At 44.1% G+C, this 19,198-nt stretch overlaps 1 protein-coding gene across 1 annotated transcript in view; it reads left to right on the forward strand.

The window, feature by feature from the left end:
• The window catches only part of uba6 (ubiquitin like modifier activating enzyme 6), a 148,186-nt gene that overhangs the window by 80,944 nt on the left and 48,044 nt on the right, over nt 1-19,198 (forward strand). Inside the window, exons 17-23 of the mRNA XM_078431305.1 lie at nt 1,012-1,092; nt 2,697-2,774; nt 4,654-4,835; nt 7,232-7,337; nt 12,974-13,063; nt 13,156-13,236; nt 18,390-18,518. Of these exons, the coding sequence (XP_078287431.1) occupies nt 1,012-1,092; nt 2,697-2,774; nt 4,654-4,835; nt 7,232-7,337; nt 12,974-13,063; nt 13,156-13,236; nt 18,390-18,518 (747 nt within the window). The remainder of the gene's footprint in view (nt 1-1,011; nt 1,093-2,696; nt 2,775-4,653; nt 4,836-7,231; nt 7,338-12,973; nt 13,064-13,155; nt 13,237-18,389; nt 18,519-19,198) is intronic.

A 19,198-nucleotide genomic window follows, 5' to 3' on the forward strand; every position in this document is an offset into this window, starting at 1 on the left:
CTCCTTAAGAGCTCTATCTAGTAACGAATATATTAAAAAAAATTCCCTTGCAGTTGGTAATCATGGAGTGTTAATTTTCAGTAAAAAAACCCAATCCTTCTGCTACTTAGATTATACCTATTTTTGTGCACTGCCAATATACCTGGGCTAAATTTTTTAAACTACATATGTTTGAACTATGTTCTTGTGCTACCTAACCATCTGACCTGATTTGAGACCAGCATCAAAATCCAATGGTCTCTGAATTCATTTCAATCAAGTTATATTCTGATGTGTACCTAAACAATTTCGTAAAGCTCCTTTTCTATTCGTGGAAGTACAGCCAACATGTGTTACTTCATTCTAATCAGCTGTGTGCATGTGTTTGAGGGAATGTTAGAGCTGACCAGACGTCTTTCAATTCAACGCCATGCTAAAAGCCAAAGGTATCCTCGCACAGTTGTAGGAACGATGGTGCAATAATGACGTAAAAAATTCCAATCATCCAGTATTTAAACGCCATGTTGTAGTTACTGTGCGTGCAAAGGACGTCTATGGACAACAATACGCCTTTTATCTTGGACCTTTTACTCTGAGTTTTGCAGGATGCTGAACCAGGGGCCACAGTTTAAGAATAAGGGGTAGGCCATTTAGAACGGAGATGAGGAAAAACTTTTTCAGTCAGAAAGTTGTGAATCTGTGGAATTCTCTGCCTCAGAAGGCAGTGGAGGCCAGTTCTCCGAATGCATTCAAGAGAGAGCTAGATAGAGCTCTTAAGGATAGCGGAGTCAGGGGGTATGGGGAGAAGGCAGGAACGGGGTACTGATTGAGAATGACCAGCCATGATCATATTGAATGGTGGTGCTGGCTCGAAGGGCTGAATGGCCTACTCCTGCACCTGTTGACTATTGTCTATTGTCTATTGAATGGAAATTCAAATGTGCCTGTTCTTTTTGTATATTATTTGTAAAGCTTGTAGCCATTTAAGATTTTGGTTTTCGTTTAAATGCACTACGACTTTTACTTTTATAGGTTGGATGTGGTGCAATTGGTTGCGAAATGCTTAAAAACTTTGCTCTGCTTGGGATTGCCACTGGCTCTGAACAGGGAATGGTAAGTTTGCAATTAAGGATGAATTCTATTAAGGATCAGCACAGATGTAAATGACATTTAGGTATTTGATGTCTTGCATCAATGCGGTAGGCTAAAGGACGAGTTTCCGTTCTGTTTGTCTCGTGACTTTATAGAGTCATAGTGTAAGAAAATAACTGCAGATGCTGGTGCAAATCGAAGGTATTTATTCACAAAATGCTGGAGTAACTCAGCAGGTTAGGCAGCGTCTCAGGAGAGAAGGAATGGGTGACGTTTCGGGTCGAGACCCTTCTTCAGTCTGAAGAAGGGTCTCGACCCGAAACGTCACCCATTCCTTCTCCTGAGATGCTGCCTGACCTTATAGAGTCATAGAGCCACACACCATAGAAACAGGCCCTGTGGCCCAACTTGCCTGTGCCGACCAAGATGCTTCATCCCTACGACTCCCACCTGCCAACATTTGGACCACATTCTTCCAAACCTTTCCTATCCATGTTCCTGTCCAAATGTATTTTAAATGTTGCTATAGTCGCTGCCTCAACTACCTCCTCTGGCAGCTCATGGCACGCTGGCGCAGCGGTAGAGTTGCTGCCTTACAGCGAATGCAGCGCCGGAGACTCAGGTTCGATCCTGACTACGGGCGCCGTCTGTACGGAGTTTGTACTTTCTCCCCGTGACCTGCGTGGGTTTTCTCCGAAGATCTTCGGTTTCCTCCCACACTCCAAAGACCTACAGGTTTGTAGGTTAATTGACTGGGTAAATGTAAAAATTGTCCGTCCGGGCCTGCAGTGTCCGTCTGGGCCTGCAGTGTCTGTCCGGGTCTACAGTGTCCGTCCGGGCCTGCAGTGCCGTCAGGGCCTTAAAAGGGACAACGGCGGACCTGTACGAGACAAACCAATTTAGCCCAAAGTACAGGATGTCCCGGCTAATACGGGACAGTTGGCAACCCTATAAGTCGTGGTACCCACTATGAAGCAAAAGATCACTTGTACATGCGGTGACAGTTGTGGTCTGAAATATAGTTTCCTGGCTGATCTATTGGGATGATGACCAGAGAGCAGGCCAATCTTAAACAACTTGTGTATTACCACTCTACTTAAGGCCGATGCATTGGGAACGTAATCAGCTGCTCTACTACTATGTTACATATCTGTCTTTTCTTTCCTTTCACCTTGTCTGCTGTAAAATGCCCTGTCTCTCAACCTGACTAATAGCCATGTGGTGGGGTTTAACATTCCCTTGAGACTCTACCTCGATTATGCATTTCACTTTGTCTCTTTAAATTTGATGTCCATATAATTGCCTAGTTGTGACTAAACATGTGACTTATTTTAGATTTAAGAACTGTTTGTTGCTTGCATGATATTTCAATTGTGTTTAAAGCAGACAACAAAATTGAAGCAAAAATATTTTCCTTTTGTAACCAGGTGGCTTAGATGTGGGTAATCTGTTCTCGCGTGATGGTTGGCTTTAAAGGATTCTCATTGGCAGTGCCAGCTACAGAGTGTGGGTGGGGGGGGGGGGGGGGGGGGGGTGAGAGTGGGTGAGGAATTTAATTTAATCAAATGCGTGTGTAATGTCAAGTTTCCAGCTGTCAAACTAACCTATGGTATGATCCCTTGCAGATTACCATCACTGACCCTGACTTAATTGAAAAATCGAATTTAAACAGACAATTTCTCTTCAGACCACAGCACATACAGGTATGATAAAGAATGCGTTGCATCTACCTAATGCATCATCTGCCTGACTTGGGAAATGTCATAGTCATACAGCACGGAAACAGGCCCTTTGACCCAACTTGTCCGTGCCAACTGCATCTATACTCATCACACTGCATTTGGCCATTCTATGTTCTTTGGTGCTTGATTCCACTACTGTGGTTAAAAGACTCTGTGCATTCACCCGATCTATTGCCCTCATGATCGCGTACACCTCTATAAGATCTCCCCTCGGCCTCCTGCGCTCCAAGAAATAAAGCCCTCTCCGGCCCAACTTCTCCCTATAGCTCAGGCCAACATCCTCAAAACATCCTCATACATATTCTCTGCACACTACAGCTTAATGATATCCTTCCTCTAGCAGGGTGACCAAAGTGACCATAATACTCCAAATGTGACCTCACTAACATCTTGTACAATTAGAACATAACATCCCAACGTTTACACTCAACTGGACCAAGTGGACCCGTTGGGCCCAAACCTCTCAATAGACAATAGGTGCAGGAGGAGGCCATTCGGCCCTTTGAGCCAGCACCACCATTCAATGTGATCATGGCTGATCATTCTCAATCAGTACCCCGTTCCTGCTTTCTCCCCATACCCCCTGACTCCGCTATCCTTAAGAGCTCTATCTAGCTCTCTCTTGAAAGCATTCAGAGAATTGGCCTCCACTGCCTTCTGAGGCAGTGAATTCCACAGATTTACAACGCTCTGACTGAAAAAGTTTTTCCTCATCTCCGTTCTAAATGGCCTACCCCTTATTCTTAAACTGTGGCCCCTGGTTCTGTACTCCCCAACATTGGGAACATCTTTCCTGCCTCTAACGTGTCCAACCCCTTAATAATCTTATACGTTTCGATAAGATCCCCTCTCATCCTTTTAAATTCCAGTGTATACAAGCCTAGCCGCTCCAGTCTTTCAACATATGACAGTCCCGCCATTCTGGGAATTAACCTAGTAAACCTACGCTGCACGCCCTCAATAGCAAGAATATCCTTCCTCAAATTTGGAGACCAAAACTCCAGGTGCGATCTCACTAGGGCCCTGTACAACTGCATTGGTAACCTCTCTTCCCCCCTCCCCTCCCTCTCACCCCCTCCACCCCTCCCCCCCCCCCCCCCCCCCCCTCTCCCCTGCCCCCCTCTGCCCTGCAAAGTGGCATGACAGACAGTTTGGGTGGTGTAGAAGGCTTTTGGCACACTGACCTTGATCCGTGAGGAAATTCAGTCTGGACGTTTGTCACTCTGCCACAGGAAAGCTACTATTAAGCTGGAAAAATGCAGAACAGATTTACGAGGATGTTGTCAGAACCTAAGGTGAGGTTAGTCAGTCGTGGACTTTATTCCTTGGAGTGCAGTGGTCTGACAGGTAACCTCATTGAGGTGATAAAATTAGAAAGAGCAGAGATAGGGTGACTACAGAAAATCTCTTTTTACCATTGAAGGTCAATCAAGAACTAAAGGACACAGGTTTAAGATGATCGGGGTAAAATTTAATAGGAACATTAGGAACAACTTTTCACACTGGGGGTCGTGGGTATATGGACGAGGAAATTGATGAGACATACACAATAACATTTAAAAGGCATTTGGATAGGTAAATGCATAGGAAAGGCTAGAGGGATATGAGCCAAATGTGGACAATTGTGGCTAGCTTGGTTGAGGCTTCCTTCTGTGCTGTGTGACTATGACAAGACAATTATCCTGACCCTGGTAAATGTCAGGTGCAAGTGAACTGTTGATATTCTTTCTCTACTGGCTTTACAGTTGAGCTTTGTGAAGTGATTGGAGCCTCATAGTTCATTTGATGTATTCCATGTTTTCCTCAGCAGTAATTTATATTTTTTATTTTTCTATATCAGAAACCAAAGAGTTACACAGCTGCAGCAGCCACCTTGACGATCAATCCCCAGATGAAAATAGACTCTCACCTGAACAAAGTGTGTCCATCCACTGAGAACATTTACAATGATAACTTTTATACCCAAGTAGATATTGTGGTCACTGCATTGGATAACGTGGAATCGAGGAGATACGTCGACAGGTGATGTAGAAACATAAATGCTGTTTGTTGACAGAGATAAAGGTTGATGCTCAATGATGCCCAAAGATACTAGAGGAACAAGATAGACCACTCGACCCTAAAAACCGTAGTAGGTCATGGCGCCATTTTAGTAGGCAGAAACTTGCAGAAACACTTAAAAAGAAAAAAAACAAGAATCTGTGAATTGATAGATGAGATATATTCTGCATTTTAATGGTATTGTAGGAGCCATTTTGCAGTTATTAGTTATTTTTGCTTATTAATATCGCTACCTTGTATTCTGCTGTAGTTTGGACACTATAGAACGGAGCCAGAGTACGGGCAGTTGGGTACGTGCGGGCATAGTGGGTGAGCTGGGAGGTGCTGACAGAGGGTCAGCTAGAAGCTCCGCCAAAAGATTTATCAGCCATGATGTAATCGCCTGTAAGTTTTATTAACTAGAAGATTAATACAAACTGTCGAAGTTATATCTGGCAATTCGTAACGATCGCATAGACTGTGGTAAGATATGGAATTTTACCTAGCAATTAATAACCAGTCGATGACAAGAGATATGCCAATATGTTTATTGCACCTTCAAATAAAGAAGACTAACTATTAAACGTCTGGGAGGATCTCTGTTATTAGTTGTTCGAGTTATTACGCTTATCGCTGACCCGGTCTATGCAAGTGGCAGCTTGGGAGCTAATTGAGATAGACGAGAAGCTGGCTGCTACATCGCGTAAAATTCCATCTTAGCTGAAGCAATCAGCTTGAATCCACTCCTTCGGAAAGTTCAGAGAACTTGCCTTCACTAGAGACGAAGTGTAAGGTCTTATCTGAACTGGAGTGATTCATCGTGAAATCTGCCTAAGCTGGAACGATTTATTGGAATTGACTTTTTAGAAAGTTCTGAAAGCTTGTCTTCGCAGAAGGCGAAGGCTACGAGAGCTTCCTGACCAGTGAGAGATTCATTGCCAAAAGCAGATGCGTTATATCTGTCTCTAATAATTATGGAAGAGAATTAGCTCTTGAAAACTGACTGTGGGAAAAATCTGCAGAAATCGTAGTCCGCTTTAAATTGTTTTTACTGTATGGGAAAACAAAGGCTGTTTTCGAACCATCAAGAGCTTGGAATGCGGACAGCGTAGCAACGACCTTGGGAGTCCCTGGATACCCAGTCTTGTTTAAAACTGGGAGCTAATTGAGATAGACGAGAAGCTGGCCGCGACAGGTATCATCACACATACTGTTCCTCCAAAACACTGATTACACTGCGAGAGGCAAAATGAACGGCAGGTTTTGCTTACTAAAATGGCGTATTACACTTCAGTGTAGGCGATTTCAACGGAGTGGTCCATCTTGCTCCTCTAGTATCTTTGGTGATAACTCTGTCATTGGTATACTGATAATCAAGTTGCCTTGAATTATGCAGTCATTGTCATGTCATGTTATAGGAAAGATGGTGTCAAGCTGGAAAGGGGACAGAAGATTTACGATGAAGTTGCCAGGACTCGAGGGCCTGAGCTACAGGGAGAGGTTGAGCAGGCTGGGACTCTATTCCTTGGAGCGCAGGAGGATGAGGACTGATCTTTTTGAGGTGTATAAAATCATGAGAGGAATAGATCGGGTAGACACACAGAGTCACTTGCTCAGAGTGGGAGAATCAAAAACTAGATCACATAGGTTTAAGGTGAAGGGGAAAAGATTTAATAGGAATCTGTGGGGTAACTTTGTCACAGAAAGGGTGGTGGGTGTATGAAACGAGCTGCCAGAGGATGTAGTTGAGGCAGGGACTATTGCAACATTTAAGAAACAATTAGACCGGTACATGGATAGGACAGGTTTGGCGGGATATGGGCCAAATGCAAACAGGTGGGACTAGTGTAGATGAGACATGTTGGTCGGCATGTGCAATTTGGGCTGAAGGGCCTGTTTCCACGCTTTATGACTCTCCCTAAAGTTCTTAATCGATGATTAACTCTAAACTCGACGAAATTCCATATTCTTTAAACTGCATTTTTATTATATTTTCTGTGAAAATCCTTTGGCGCATCCATCTAGGAGAACAACCAAAGTGTTTCTCTGTCATTATATTGTTTTTTGACAGACAATCACAGTCAGCAATTATGAAACCTTTGACATTTGTGTCATTCTGAGTTTTTTGACTCAAAACGTCAACCGTCCTTTTGTCTCCACAGATGACCCGCTGAGTTCCACCAGCAGTTTACTTTTTGCTTGAAACCTTAACATTTGTGTCAAATGTTTTGATATATGTAGCACCAGCTTATATGTAAATCTCATCTGTTGCACAATTTGTTTCCCTCATATGGATTCATTGTCATTTGTATAATTCTGTATCGTTTGGAGTGATTGCTTACTTCGCTGAACAATTGTCTCTTATCTTTCATTTTCAGTCGATGTGTATCAAATCAACGTCCTCTTCTGGATTCTGGAACTATGGGTACAAAAGGACACACGGAGATCGTCGTGCCAAAGCTGACAGAGTCGTACAACAGCCATGTAAGTGGACTATTACTGAGCGGCAAAATTGTCCCATTCATGCTTCTACTCGGCCAAATTGGCGAAAACTGAAGAAATAATTATGCCAAGATGTGCAAGAGGGTAAATTGTGGATGCTCTTCAGAGATAGGAGCAGAATTAGGCCATTCGGTCCATCATCCACTACTCCACCATTCAATAGTGGCTGATCTATCTCTCCCCCCTCCTAACCCCATTCTCCTGCCTTCTCCCCATAACCCCTGACACTAGCACTAATCAAAAATCTATCTATCTCTGCTTTAAAAATATCCATTGACTCGGCCTCCACAGCCTCCTGTGGCAACGAGGAAAATGTCGTGGAGGAAAATGTATAGTTCATTTCCCCAGATGTATCGTCAATAGAACTATTTAAAGTTAGATAATGCCCATTCCCCCAATCAAGAAAAAACACTTAAAATACTTAATACTCATGTCATACCAATTCTCCTCATCTTTATCTAATATCTATTTGGCTTTAGACACAAAATGCTGGAGTAACTCAGCGGGTCAGGCAGCATCTCAGGAGAGAAGGAACGGGTGACATTTTGGGTCTCGACCCGAAACGTCACCCATTCCTTCTCTCCTGAGATGCTGCCTGACCTGCTGAGTAACTCCAGCATTTTGTGTCTACCTTCGATTTAAACCAGCATCTGCAGGGGTTTTTTCCCTACACATCTATCTGGCTTTACTTGAAACGGTGTTTAAAAGTAAAGTCTTCTCACTGTCTCGCTGACTGAGCTCTTGTTCATACTTGAGTTTGGCTGATCAACTATTTATGGCACCTAATTGAAAACAAGTTTTCTGTCCAAGCGTATACACATCGATAGGGTAGTCAACGCAAATATCCTGACATTTACTTGCTAGATTTAAGAGCCGTAAAGCTGCTTCTGCTGACTATGATAAGCTGACAGGCCAAATTTTAATTTAGATCTGTTTTTTTAAGAGTTTCAGGATACTTAACTGCAGGTAATAGAGTCTGCTTCAGAAAAGTCAGATTTAAAGTATAATTCATAACTGGTTTATCAGGTCATATAATACCATGAAAAATATTGTGGTCTTCAACATTGGGTTGCTCCATTTAATTCTTTACAATACAATACAATACAATATATCTTTATTGTCATTGTACCCAGGGGTACAACGAGATTGGGAATGCGCCTCCCATACGATGCAATAATTTAGGTAATTTAGACAGCAGCAACCCAACGAAACGAAACAGTTGTAACAGTTTTGGACAGGGTAAAGTGCAAGTTGATCTATGCGTTGTGGCCATCCGGCTCAGCAGGACCGGTTCATAGCAGCTATGGCCCTGGGGATGAAGCTGTTCTTGAGTCTGGAGGTGCGGGCATAGAAGGCCTTGTATCGTCTGCCCGATGGAAGGAGTTCGAACAGACTGTTGCAGGGGTGTGAAGAGTCTTTGTGGATGCTGGTGGCTTTTCTGAGGCATCGTGTGTTGTAGATGCCCTCCAAGTCTGGTAGCTGTGTTCCGATGGCCCTCTGAGCTCTATGGACTACCCGCTGTAGAGCTTTCCTTTCTGCCTCCGTGCAGCTGAGGTACCACACAGGGATGCCATGCGTTAGGATGCTCTCTATGGTGCAGCGGTAGAAGGTCGTCAGCAGCTGTTGGGGTAGACCAGACTTTTTCAGTGTTCTTAAGTAGAACAGTCTTTGTTGTGCCTTCTTGTCCAGCGCAGCAGTGTTATTGGACCATGTTAGGTCCTCCGAAATGTGAGTGCCCAGGAACTTGAAGCTGGACACTCTCTCCACAACTAGACCAAGTGGACCCGTTGGGCCCAAACCTCTCCTGAATTGGTGCAGCACCCTCTCCTACCCCCCACTCCCTCCCCCTTCTTCCCCCTCAACCTCTCCCCCTCCCTCCCTCCCCCTCCCATCCCCCATCTCCCCCCCCCCCCCCCCGCACTACATCCCCCTCCCTCCATCCCTAGGAGATAGATTTAAACTTTAAAAATATAACACCGATTTCAACAAAACTTCTTCCGTTAGCACCAAAGGGACGACGGTGAGTAAGGTGGGCCTAAAATTGTCGTGCTATCGTGTACCGTTTTGGCTGTAGTTCAGGAACAAACAAACAAACAAACAAAGAGTTTTAGTTTATAGATTATGTACCAGTATATTTCATCTGTATGTTCAACTAACATTCATATTTTGTATCTTCCGTTGGGCGTAGTTATGAAGTATCTCACTGATACTTGTTGTCAAGGTTGGGCAGTACTCAGCCCATGAAAGAAACGGTAGTGGGCAAGAATTCTGGCTCCAATTTGGTGCTGGAGAAAAAGCATATGCACATACACCGATCAGCCAAAACATTATGACCTGATGAGCCAGAACATTATGACCACCTGCCTAGTATGCTGTTGGTCCTCCGTGTGCAGCCCCGTACACAGCAGGGTGCGATGCACTGTGTATTGTGACACATTCCTCCCGTGACCACCATTCAAATTTTCTGTGACTTGTGCCACAGTCGACCTTCTGTCGGTTCGGACCAGACGGGATAGCCTTTGTTGCCCTCGCGCATCGATGAGCCTTGGGCGCCCAACACCCTGTCGCCGGTTTGTGGTTTGTCCCTCCTCGGACCACTGTCGGTAGGTACTCACCACTGCTGACCAGGAGCACCCCACAAGCCTTGCCCTTTCAAAGATGCTCTGACCCAGTCGTCTGGCCATAACAATTTGTCCCTTGTCAAAGTCGCTCGGGACTTTACTCCTGCCCATTTCTCTTGTATCCAACACATCTACTTCAAGAACTGACTGTTCACTTGCTGCCTAATATATCTCACCCCTTGACAGGTGCCATTCTAACAAGGTAATCAATGTAATTCACTTCGCCTGTCAGTGGTCATAATAGTTTGGCTGATCGGTGTATGCAGAAGTTATAGTGAAGTTGTCACACCTAAGATACATGCCAAAAGTTGATGGACGATCACTAGGAAAGCATATAAGTTCATAAGTTAGGTGCAGAATTAGGCTAGTTGACTCATGAAATCTACTCCACCATTCAATTGTGCCTGGTCTATCTTTCCCTCTCATCCCCATTCTCCTGCCTTCTCCCCATAACCCCTGACACCCTTACTAATCAAGAAACTGTCAAACTGCTCCTTAAAAAAAGAAGGGTTTCGACCAGAAATGTCACCCGTTCCTACTCTCCAGGGATGCTGCCTACTGAGTTACTCCAGTATTTTAGACAATAGACAATAGGTGCAGGAGGAGGCCATTCGGCCCTTCGAGCCAGCACCGCCATTCAATGTGATCATGGCTGATCATTCTCAATCAGTACCCACCAGTATTTTGTGTCTACCTTAAAAATACCCAATAACTTAACCTCCATAGCAGTCTCTGGCAATGAATTCCACAGATTCACCACCCTCTGACTAAAGAAATTCCTCCTCATTTCCTTTCTAAAGGTACGTCCGTTTATTCTGAAGCTATGGCCTCTGGTCCTAGACTCCCACTATTGGAAACATCCTGTCCACATCAACTCTATCCACAGGCCTTTCATTATTCAGTAAGTTTCAGGGAGTTTCCCCCCCTTATCCTTCTAAACTCCAGTGAGCACAAGCCCAGTGTCATCAAACGCTCATCATATGTTAACCCAATCTTTCGTGAGATCATTTTCGTAAACCACCTCTGGACCCTCTCCAATGTCAGCACATCCTTCCTCAGATATGGGGCGCAAAGCTGCAAATGAGATTTGACCAGTGCCTTATAAAGCCTCAGCTTTACATCCCTGTTTGCAAGGCAATCCTTTCACTGAAGGTGGTGCTTATAAGGAACGAACTGCCATTGGAGGTAGTTGAGGCAGACACTATAACAGTATTTAAAAGATCCCATGACACGTGTATGGATAGGAAAGATTTGGAGGGATATGGGCCAATGTGGACAAATGGGACTAGCTTAGAAGGGGCACCTTGGTTAGTATGGACGAGCTGTGCCCAAAGACCTGTTTTGTGATGTATGGCACTGACTAATTTGTAACATGATGTCCTCCATCTTATATTCTACTAGGCCAAGTGGACCCGTTGGTTCCAAACCTCTCCTGCATTGGTGCAGCACCCTCTCCTTCCCCCCTCCGTCCCCTACCCCTTCCCCCCTCCCCCCCCCCCTCTCCACTTCCCCTTCCCCCTCTCCATCCCCCTCAACATCCCCCTCAACCCCTCTTATCCACCTTCCTCCCCCCTCCCTCCCTCCCTCCTCCCTCCCTAGGAGATAGATTTAAACTTTAAAATGTGAATGACTTAAAAAATATAACACCGATTTCAATAAAACAACTTGCTTTACCATTAAAGTGATGACGGTGAGTAAGGTGGGCCTAAAATTGTCGCGCTATCGTGTACCGTTTTGGCTGTAGCTCGATCACAAATAAACAAACAAACGAGAGTTTTAGTATATAGATACTATAGATACTATAGCTGACAAGGGTAAGTATAGTTCACCAGGCTCTTCTGAGTATAAGAAAATAACTGCAGATGCTGGTACAAATCAAAGGTATTTATTCACAAAATGCTGGAGTAACTCAGTAGGTCAGGCAGCATCTCAGGAGAGAAGATTTGTGGACCTGAATCCCAGGTTCCCTCTGTTCACCAAAACTCCTGAGTGCCCCACCATTCACTGTGTGTGTCTTGCCTTCCACACTCCATGACCTTGCCCTTGTTAACATTAAACATCATATTTTAATTAAATGATTAAGGCACAGCTTTTAATATTACGATAACAAGTCTTAACATTTTGAGAAAGTCAGTGAAGGAAAGAAAATAGGTAGCGAAAATTAGCCCAGGACAGATGGCGATTCAAGGTAGCACAAACTAGGTAAGGCTCAGCAGGTTAAATTAATTTAAGTGGTATAATGTTGATTGTTGGTATTTCTGTATTCTCTACAAGCAGAAAATAAAGATGAGTATAGGAGCAAAGAGGTCCTTCTGCAGTTGTACAGGGCCCTAGTGAGACCGCATCTGGAGTACTGTGTGCAGTTTTGGTTTCCAAATTTGAGGAAGGATATTTTTGCTATTGAGGGCGTGCAGTGTAGGTTTACTAGGTTAATTCCCGGAATGGCGGGACTGTCATATGTTGAAAGACCGGAGCGACTAGGCTTGTATACACTGGAATTTAGAAGGATGAGAGGAGATCTTATCGAAACGTATAAGATTATTAAGGGGTTGGACACGTTAGAGGCAGGAAACATGTTCCCAATGTTGGGGGAGTCCAGAACAAGGGGCCACAGTTTAAGAATAAGGGGTAGGCCATTTAGAACTGAGATGAGGAAAAACTTTTTCAGTCAGAGAGTGGAATTCTCTGCCTCAGAAGGCAGTGGAGGCCAATTCTCTGAATGCATTCAAGAGAGAGCTAGATAGAGCTCTTAAGGATGGCGGAGTCAGGGGGTATGGGGAGAAGGCAGGAAGGGGGTACTGATTGAGAATGATCAGCCATGATCACATTGAATGGCGGTGCTGGCTCGAAGGGCTGAATGGCCTCCTCCTGCACCTATTGTCTATTGTCTATAGATTGGTGGTATAAATATTTGAAATGAATTGTGTGTGAATGTTATCAGTTATTAAACCTATACATGTTTTGACATTTTGCTAACTCTCTGTTGGTTTTGTACAGCGAGATCCTCCTGAAGAAGAAATCCCGTTTTGTACATTGAAATCGTTCCCAGCTTTGATTGAACACACAATACAATGGTCCAGAGACAAGGTATGCAGCTGGTAGACTATCTACAGTTTCAAGAGCATTTTTTAACAGCAAATTCATTCTAACAGAAATTTTTATTCCATTTCTTATTCCAGTTTGAAAGCTCCTTTTCATGCAAACCGGCAATGTACAACAAGTTCTGGGATACATACATATCAGTAGATAACGTTCTGAAGGTGAGATCAAGCTCGAGAACCTTAAATTTTAATTTTAGTGTTTATTAATGTGTATGTTTTCTGCATTTAAGTGCACCTTCTCTTAGCTATTGAGGGCGTGCAGCGTAGGTTTACTAGGTTAATTCCCGAAATGGCGGGACTGTCGTATGTTGAAAGACTGGAGCGACTGGGCTTGTATACACTGGATTATAGAAGGATGAGAGGGAATCTTATCGAAACGTATAAGATTATTAAGGGATTGGACACGTTAGAGGCAGGAAACATGTTCCCAATGTTGGGGGAGTCCAGAACCAGGGGCTACAGTTTAAGAATAAGGGGCAGGCCATTTAGAACGGAGATGAGGAAAAACTTTTTCACTCAGAGAGCTGTGAATCTGTGGAATATTCTGCCTCAGAAGGCAGTGGAGGCCAATTCTCTGGATACTTTCAAGAGAGAGCTAGATAGAGCTCTTAATGATAGTGGAGTCAGGGGGTATGGGGAGAGGGCAGGAACGGGGTACTGTTTGTGAATGATCAGCCATGATCACATTGAATGGTGGTGCTGGCTCAAAGGGCCGAATGGCCTCCTCCTGCACCTATTGTCTATTGTCTATTTTCCAAAACCCTGCGAGGGTTTGCAAAAAAGAACATTTAATGAATGGAGTGGTTGGTTACTTTTAAACTTATTGCTCTGGCTTTACATGTCTGGTCATTGTTGTCACTAATGGAAAAGCTGTGGACAGGACCCAGCACATAGAAACATAGACAATAGGTGCAGGAGTAGGCCATTCGGCACTTCAAGCCAGCTCCGACATTCAATATGATCATGGCTGATCATCCACAATCAGTACCCCGCTCCGGCTTTTTCCCCATATCCCTTGATTCCCTTAGCCCTCAGAGCTAAATCTACAGTAACTCTCTCTTTAAAAAAATCCGGTGAATTGGCCTCCACTGCCTTCTGTGGCAGAGAATTCCACAGATTCACAACTCTCTGGGTGAAAAGGATTGTTCCTCATCTCAGTCTTCAATGGCCTTATTCCTAAACTGTGACCCGTGGTTCTGGACTCCCCCAACATGGGGAACATTTTTCCTGCATTTACCCTGTCCAATCCTCTTAAGAATTTTATATGCTTTCCCTCGGTTCCTGTTTAAACTCATTCTTGGAAGGATGTAAAGCCAGTGGATGTTTATGTCAAATGTTATTTTATGTGGCTGTGTGTCTTGTCACTTTTCACTTAGTATGGCTGTATGGTCACTCAAATTTCACTGTACCTTACTTAATTGGTACATGTGACAATAAATTGATCTTGAAATCTTCTTGGCCTAATTCCCTACCACTTTTATTTTGGTGGAACTCTTGCTTTCCAGAGGGGCATCAGATAACTGACGGGTTAATGTTCATTTTGGCTAATATAAAAGTGCAGGCCAGACTTTACTGTTCATGCCTGAACAGACAGAATTTATTTTGTAGACGGTTGTCTCTCTATCTCATTATCTTTGCATTTAATGCACTTGAATAAGGAGTGTCACACTTCCATTTGTACGACACTCGGCGGGCTTTGTGGATAATGATTGATTTTGTATTGTAGTTTTTTTAAATAATTCAATATGAAAGATACATCTCCTGGATGCGCTGGGATGCATCCTCAGTGATGTGACTTAGATTTTTTAGATTTAGAGATACAGCGCGGAAACAGGCCCTTCGGCCCACCGAGTCCGCGCCGCCCAGCGATCCCCGCATATTAACTCTATCCTACACACACTAGGGACAATTTTTACATTTACCCGGTCAATTATCCTACATACCTGTACGTCTTTGGAGCGCAGGAGGAAACCGAAGATCTCGGAGAAAACCCACGCAGGTCACGGGGAGAACGTGCAAACTCCGTACAGACGGCGCCCGTAGTCAGGATTGAACCTGAGTCTCCGGCGCTGCATTCGCTGTAAGGCAGCAACTCTACCGCTGCGCCACCGTGCCGCCCTGGGGTCATCGGGTGTTTTGGGTCTCACAACATCAGATACCCTCGCCCAGGCGACCCAGCTGGGGGTTGACCAGGCCCCGACTTGCCTCCCAGCAGCAACCGCCCACTGATCAGCCCTCTTAATCCAAAGCCACCTAGTGGCTTTCTCTGCGGCTTCTCTTGCAGATTGAATGGCCCTCTTCTTTGCCAGCTCCGTAATGCCCACCTGGTTGAGGACTTTGCAGAGTGAGCGACCTGCAAAGCCTCTACATCCCACCTCTACGGGTTCATAGCGTGTCTTCCAGCCTCTGTCCCGGCACATCTCCACCAGCTCCTGGTACTCTGCGTGTTTCCTCTCATTAGCTTCTTCCATGCCCTCTTCCCAGGGCACTGTCAGCTCCAGAATAATCAGCTGTTTTGTCACTTCAGAATGTACTGTGTGAAAAATGTCAAAAGTATGTAATGTACAACGTTCAAGTGAAAGATTTTCATAAAAGTCATGATGTTCCATCACTTAACATAAGCATGTCATCAGTTGTTGTTGCAGGATAATCTTAAAAACAAATTATTCGCGGGCTTTTCACACATTTCAACTAATAACTCTGCTATGCCAAGTAATGTGACCCTTCTCCATAAAGTTCTTGCGATGGTTGCATCCAGCTTCAGTTAATGGTCCTGGTGGGGTGATGGCTTCCTAGCAGTGTTGCTGATCAAACTCTGTGATGCCCACAACATCGTACCTGCCAACATCTAACTGAGCTATAAGCTCATCCAGTATAAGAAAATAACTGCAGATGCTGGTACAAATCGAAGGTATTTATTCACAAAATGCTGGAGTAACTCAGCAGGTCAGGCAGCATCTCGGGAGAGAAGGAATGGGTGACGTTTCGGGTCGAAACCCTTCTTTAGACTGAAGAAGCTCATCCACCTTGTTTCGTGTATGCGTGCGTTTCGATACAACACCTTCAGTTCTCCATTCACCACCCCTCTTCTCAAAATGGGTCCCCATTCTGCTTGATGTTGGAGACTTGTCCCTTTCTAAACCTCCTGTCCTATTTGCCATTCTAGAGACTTTGGTAACCTCTCCTTCCTTTTAACTTTATCCACACATTCCCAATCTGTCGAATCCAACCCCCAGCATTAGTTTAAGTCCCTGTCTACTGCTAGAGTCGCATGATTTGCCAGGACCCTGGTCCCAGCAAGGTTCAGGAGATGTCTGTCCCAGTGGAATAGCTTCCTCCTTCCTCAATACTGGTACCATTGTCCCACAAATTCAACCCTACTTCTCCCACACCAATCCCTCAGCCACAAACTTCACTTTTTAATTTTGTTAACCTCACGCCAATTTGCTCATGGCTCAGGTGGTAATCCGGAGATTATTATGTTTTTGGTACAAATCGAAGGTATTTATTTCACAAAATGCTTTAGTCTGAAGAAGGGTCTCGACCTGAAACGTCACCCTTTCCTTCTCTCCTGAGATGCTGCCTGACCCGCTGAGTTACTCCAGCATTTTGTGAAATAAATACCTTCGATTTGTGCCAGCATCTGCAGTTATTTTCTTACATTATGTTTTTGGTTCTGCTTTTTAATTTAGTTCCTAGCTGCTCAAGTTCCCTCAGCAGAAACTCATTCCTTGTTTCACCGCTGGTACCAACAACATAGGTAAAATCCATGGTAACCTTTGCCATTGGTATTTAGTGCAGCAGGGATGGTGGTTAGGGCAGTAGTTTGCTTCTGCTACAAGAAGTGGGAAATCAGGGGAACTTTCAATGTATCGTTTTGTAAACCAGCGTTGGCAGTGCCTTATGCCTACTTCCACCTCTGAACTCGGCATTATCCAAAATAAGACAATGCAGCTGTCAACCAGAATGAATTTAAGTATATTTGGCTCGACGTTACACCTTTAGAATTAATGGTAACACTTCTACTAACTCAGCCAAGCTAATACTTTGAATTAATTCATGCATAGTATATGTAGGAAATGCAGATGCTGGTTTAAACCAAAGATAGACACAAAAGACTGGCCTGATGAAGGGTCTCGACCCAAAACATCGGCCATTCCTTCTCTCCAGAGATGTTGCCTGTCCTGCTGAGTGACTCCAGCATTTTGTGTCTATCTTTATTTCATGCATAGATTGCCCACTCACCAACGGATGATATTTTAAGCACCAGTAAAGAACCACAGGTGCCCCTCAGCTTCCGATGGGGTTCTGTCCCGAGAAACCCATCGGAAACCGAAAGTATTGTAAGTCGAAATGCACTGAAAACGCGAACGGCGGCTCGCAATGGGTCCCTGCCATTTGCACCATCGCAAAGTCAAACTATCGCAAGTCGAACCATCCTAACCAGGGGAGTACCTGCACTAAAACAACTAGCATTTAACTACAACTAAAAAGCTCAATTTCTCTTTTAAATCTCAAAGCAAATGTGGAGCCTAAGGGCCAAGATGATCAGAACATTTTGTTCTTTTTTCCTGTCAGTTCAGTGAATATTCACTCCATTTACATCAGCGAAACCAAACGCAGGCTCGGCGATCGTTTCGCTCAACACCTTCGCTCAGTCCGCCTTAACCAACCTGATCTCCCGGTGGCTGAGCAGTTCAACTCCCCCTCCCACTCCCAGTCTGACCTTTCTGTCATGGGCCTCCTCCAGTGCCTTAGTGAGGCCCACCGGAAATTGGAGGAACAGCACCTCATATTTCGCTTGGGCAGCTTGCAGCCCAGCGGTATGAACATTGACTTCTCCAACTGTAGATAGTTCCTCTGTCCCTCTCTTCCCCTCCCCCTTCCCAGTTCTCCCTCTATCTTCCTGTTTCCACCTATATCCTTCCTTTGTCTCGCCCCCCTGACATCAGTCTGAAGAAGGGTTTCGACCCGAAACGTCACCCATTCCTTCTCTCCTGAGATGCTGCCTGACCTGCTGAGTTACTCCAGCATTTTGTGAAATAAATTCACTCCATTTATACTCATTTAAACCATTTCTTAACCTTGCAACTGGACTTTGCAATAACATACTTACAATTTTTTTCCAATTTTGCATTGATAACTAAAGATGCCTAAGTTTGGCATGCATTGTATTAAAATGGATAAATAGTTGATATAATATGTGCCGTGTTTTGCTCTGTTCTGTCGCAATGAGTATTTGATTAAAAAAATATATAATTCTGAATTTATAATGGGAGAAGTTGCAATAGTTATTTTTTTGTATTTTACAGCGGATGGAAAAAGGAGAGAGCTTAGAAGGATCATTTCAAGCTATTAAATTAATTAGTAGATGGCCTACAGACTGGCATCATTGCGTGTCATTGGCACGAGTAAAATTTGAAAAATACTTCCATCACAAGGTAAGATAATAAATATTTTACATTGTTCATCAGTTATTTACTTATGCCATTTTAATGTATTCTTCAAAGAAAATGTCGTTATCATGCGATTCACAGCATGGAAACGGGCCCTTTGACCCACTGAGTCCATGTTCCCAATCAAACATCCATTTACACGCATCCTACATTAATTCCACTTTTATTTCACAAAATGCTGGAGTAACTCAGCGGGTCAGGCAGCATCTCAGGAGAGAAGGAATGGGTGACGTTTCGGGTCGAGACCCTTCTTCAGACTGAAGAAGGGTCTCGACCCGAAACGTCACCCATTCCTTCTCTCCCGAGATGCTGCCTGACCTGCTGAGTTACTCCAGCATTTTGTGAATAAATTGACATACATAGACTTTAGCAAGGCTTTTAATACGGGCCTGAATTGTAGTCTTGTCCAGAAAATTAGGACGCATGGGATCCATGCTGTTTTGGCACAATAGATCCAAAGTTGGCTTGAGGATAGGAGGCAGAGTATAGTGTTTAGAGATTTAGTTTAGAAATACAGCTTGGAAATGGGCTCTTTGGCCAACCGAGTCCACATCGCCCATCAAAGACCCTTTCATACAAGTGTAGGGAAAGAAAACTGCAGATGCTGGTTTAAATCGAAGGTTCTGACTGTCCACCCTATCTAGGCCTCGCACATTTTTATATAC

The sequence above is a fragment of the Rhinoraja longicauda genome, chromosome 3 (assembly GCF_053455715.1).
Source record: "Rhinoraja longicauda isolate Sanriku21f chromosome 3, sRhiLon1.1, whole genome shotgun sequence".
NCBI lineage: Eukaryota > Metazoa > Chordata > Chondrichthyes > Rajiformes > Arhynchobatidae > Rhinoraja > Rhinoraja longicauda.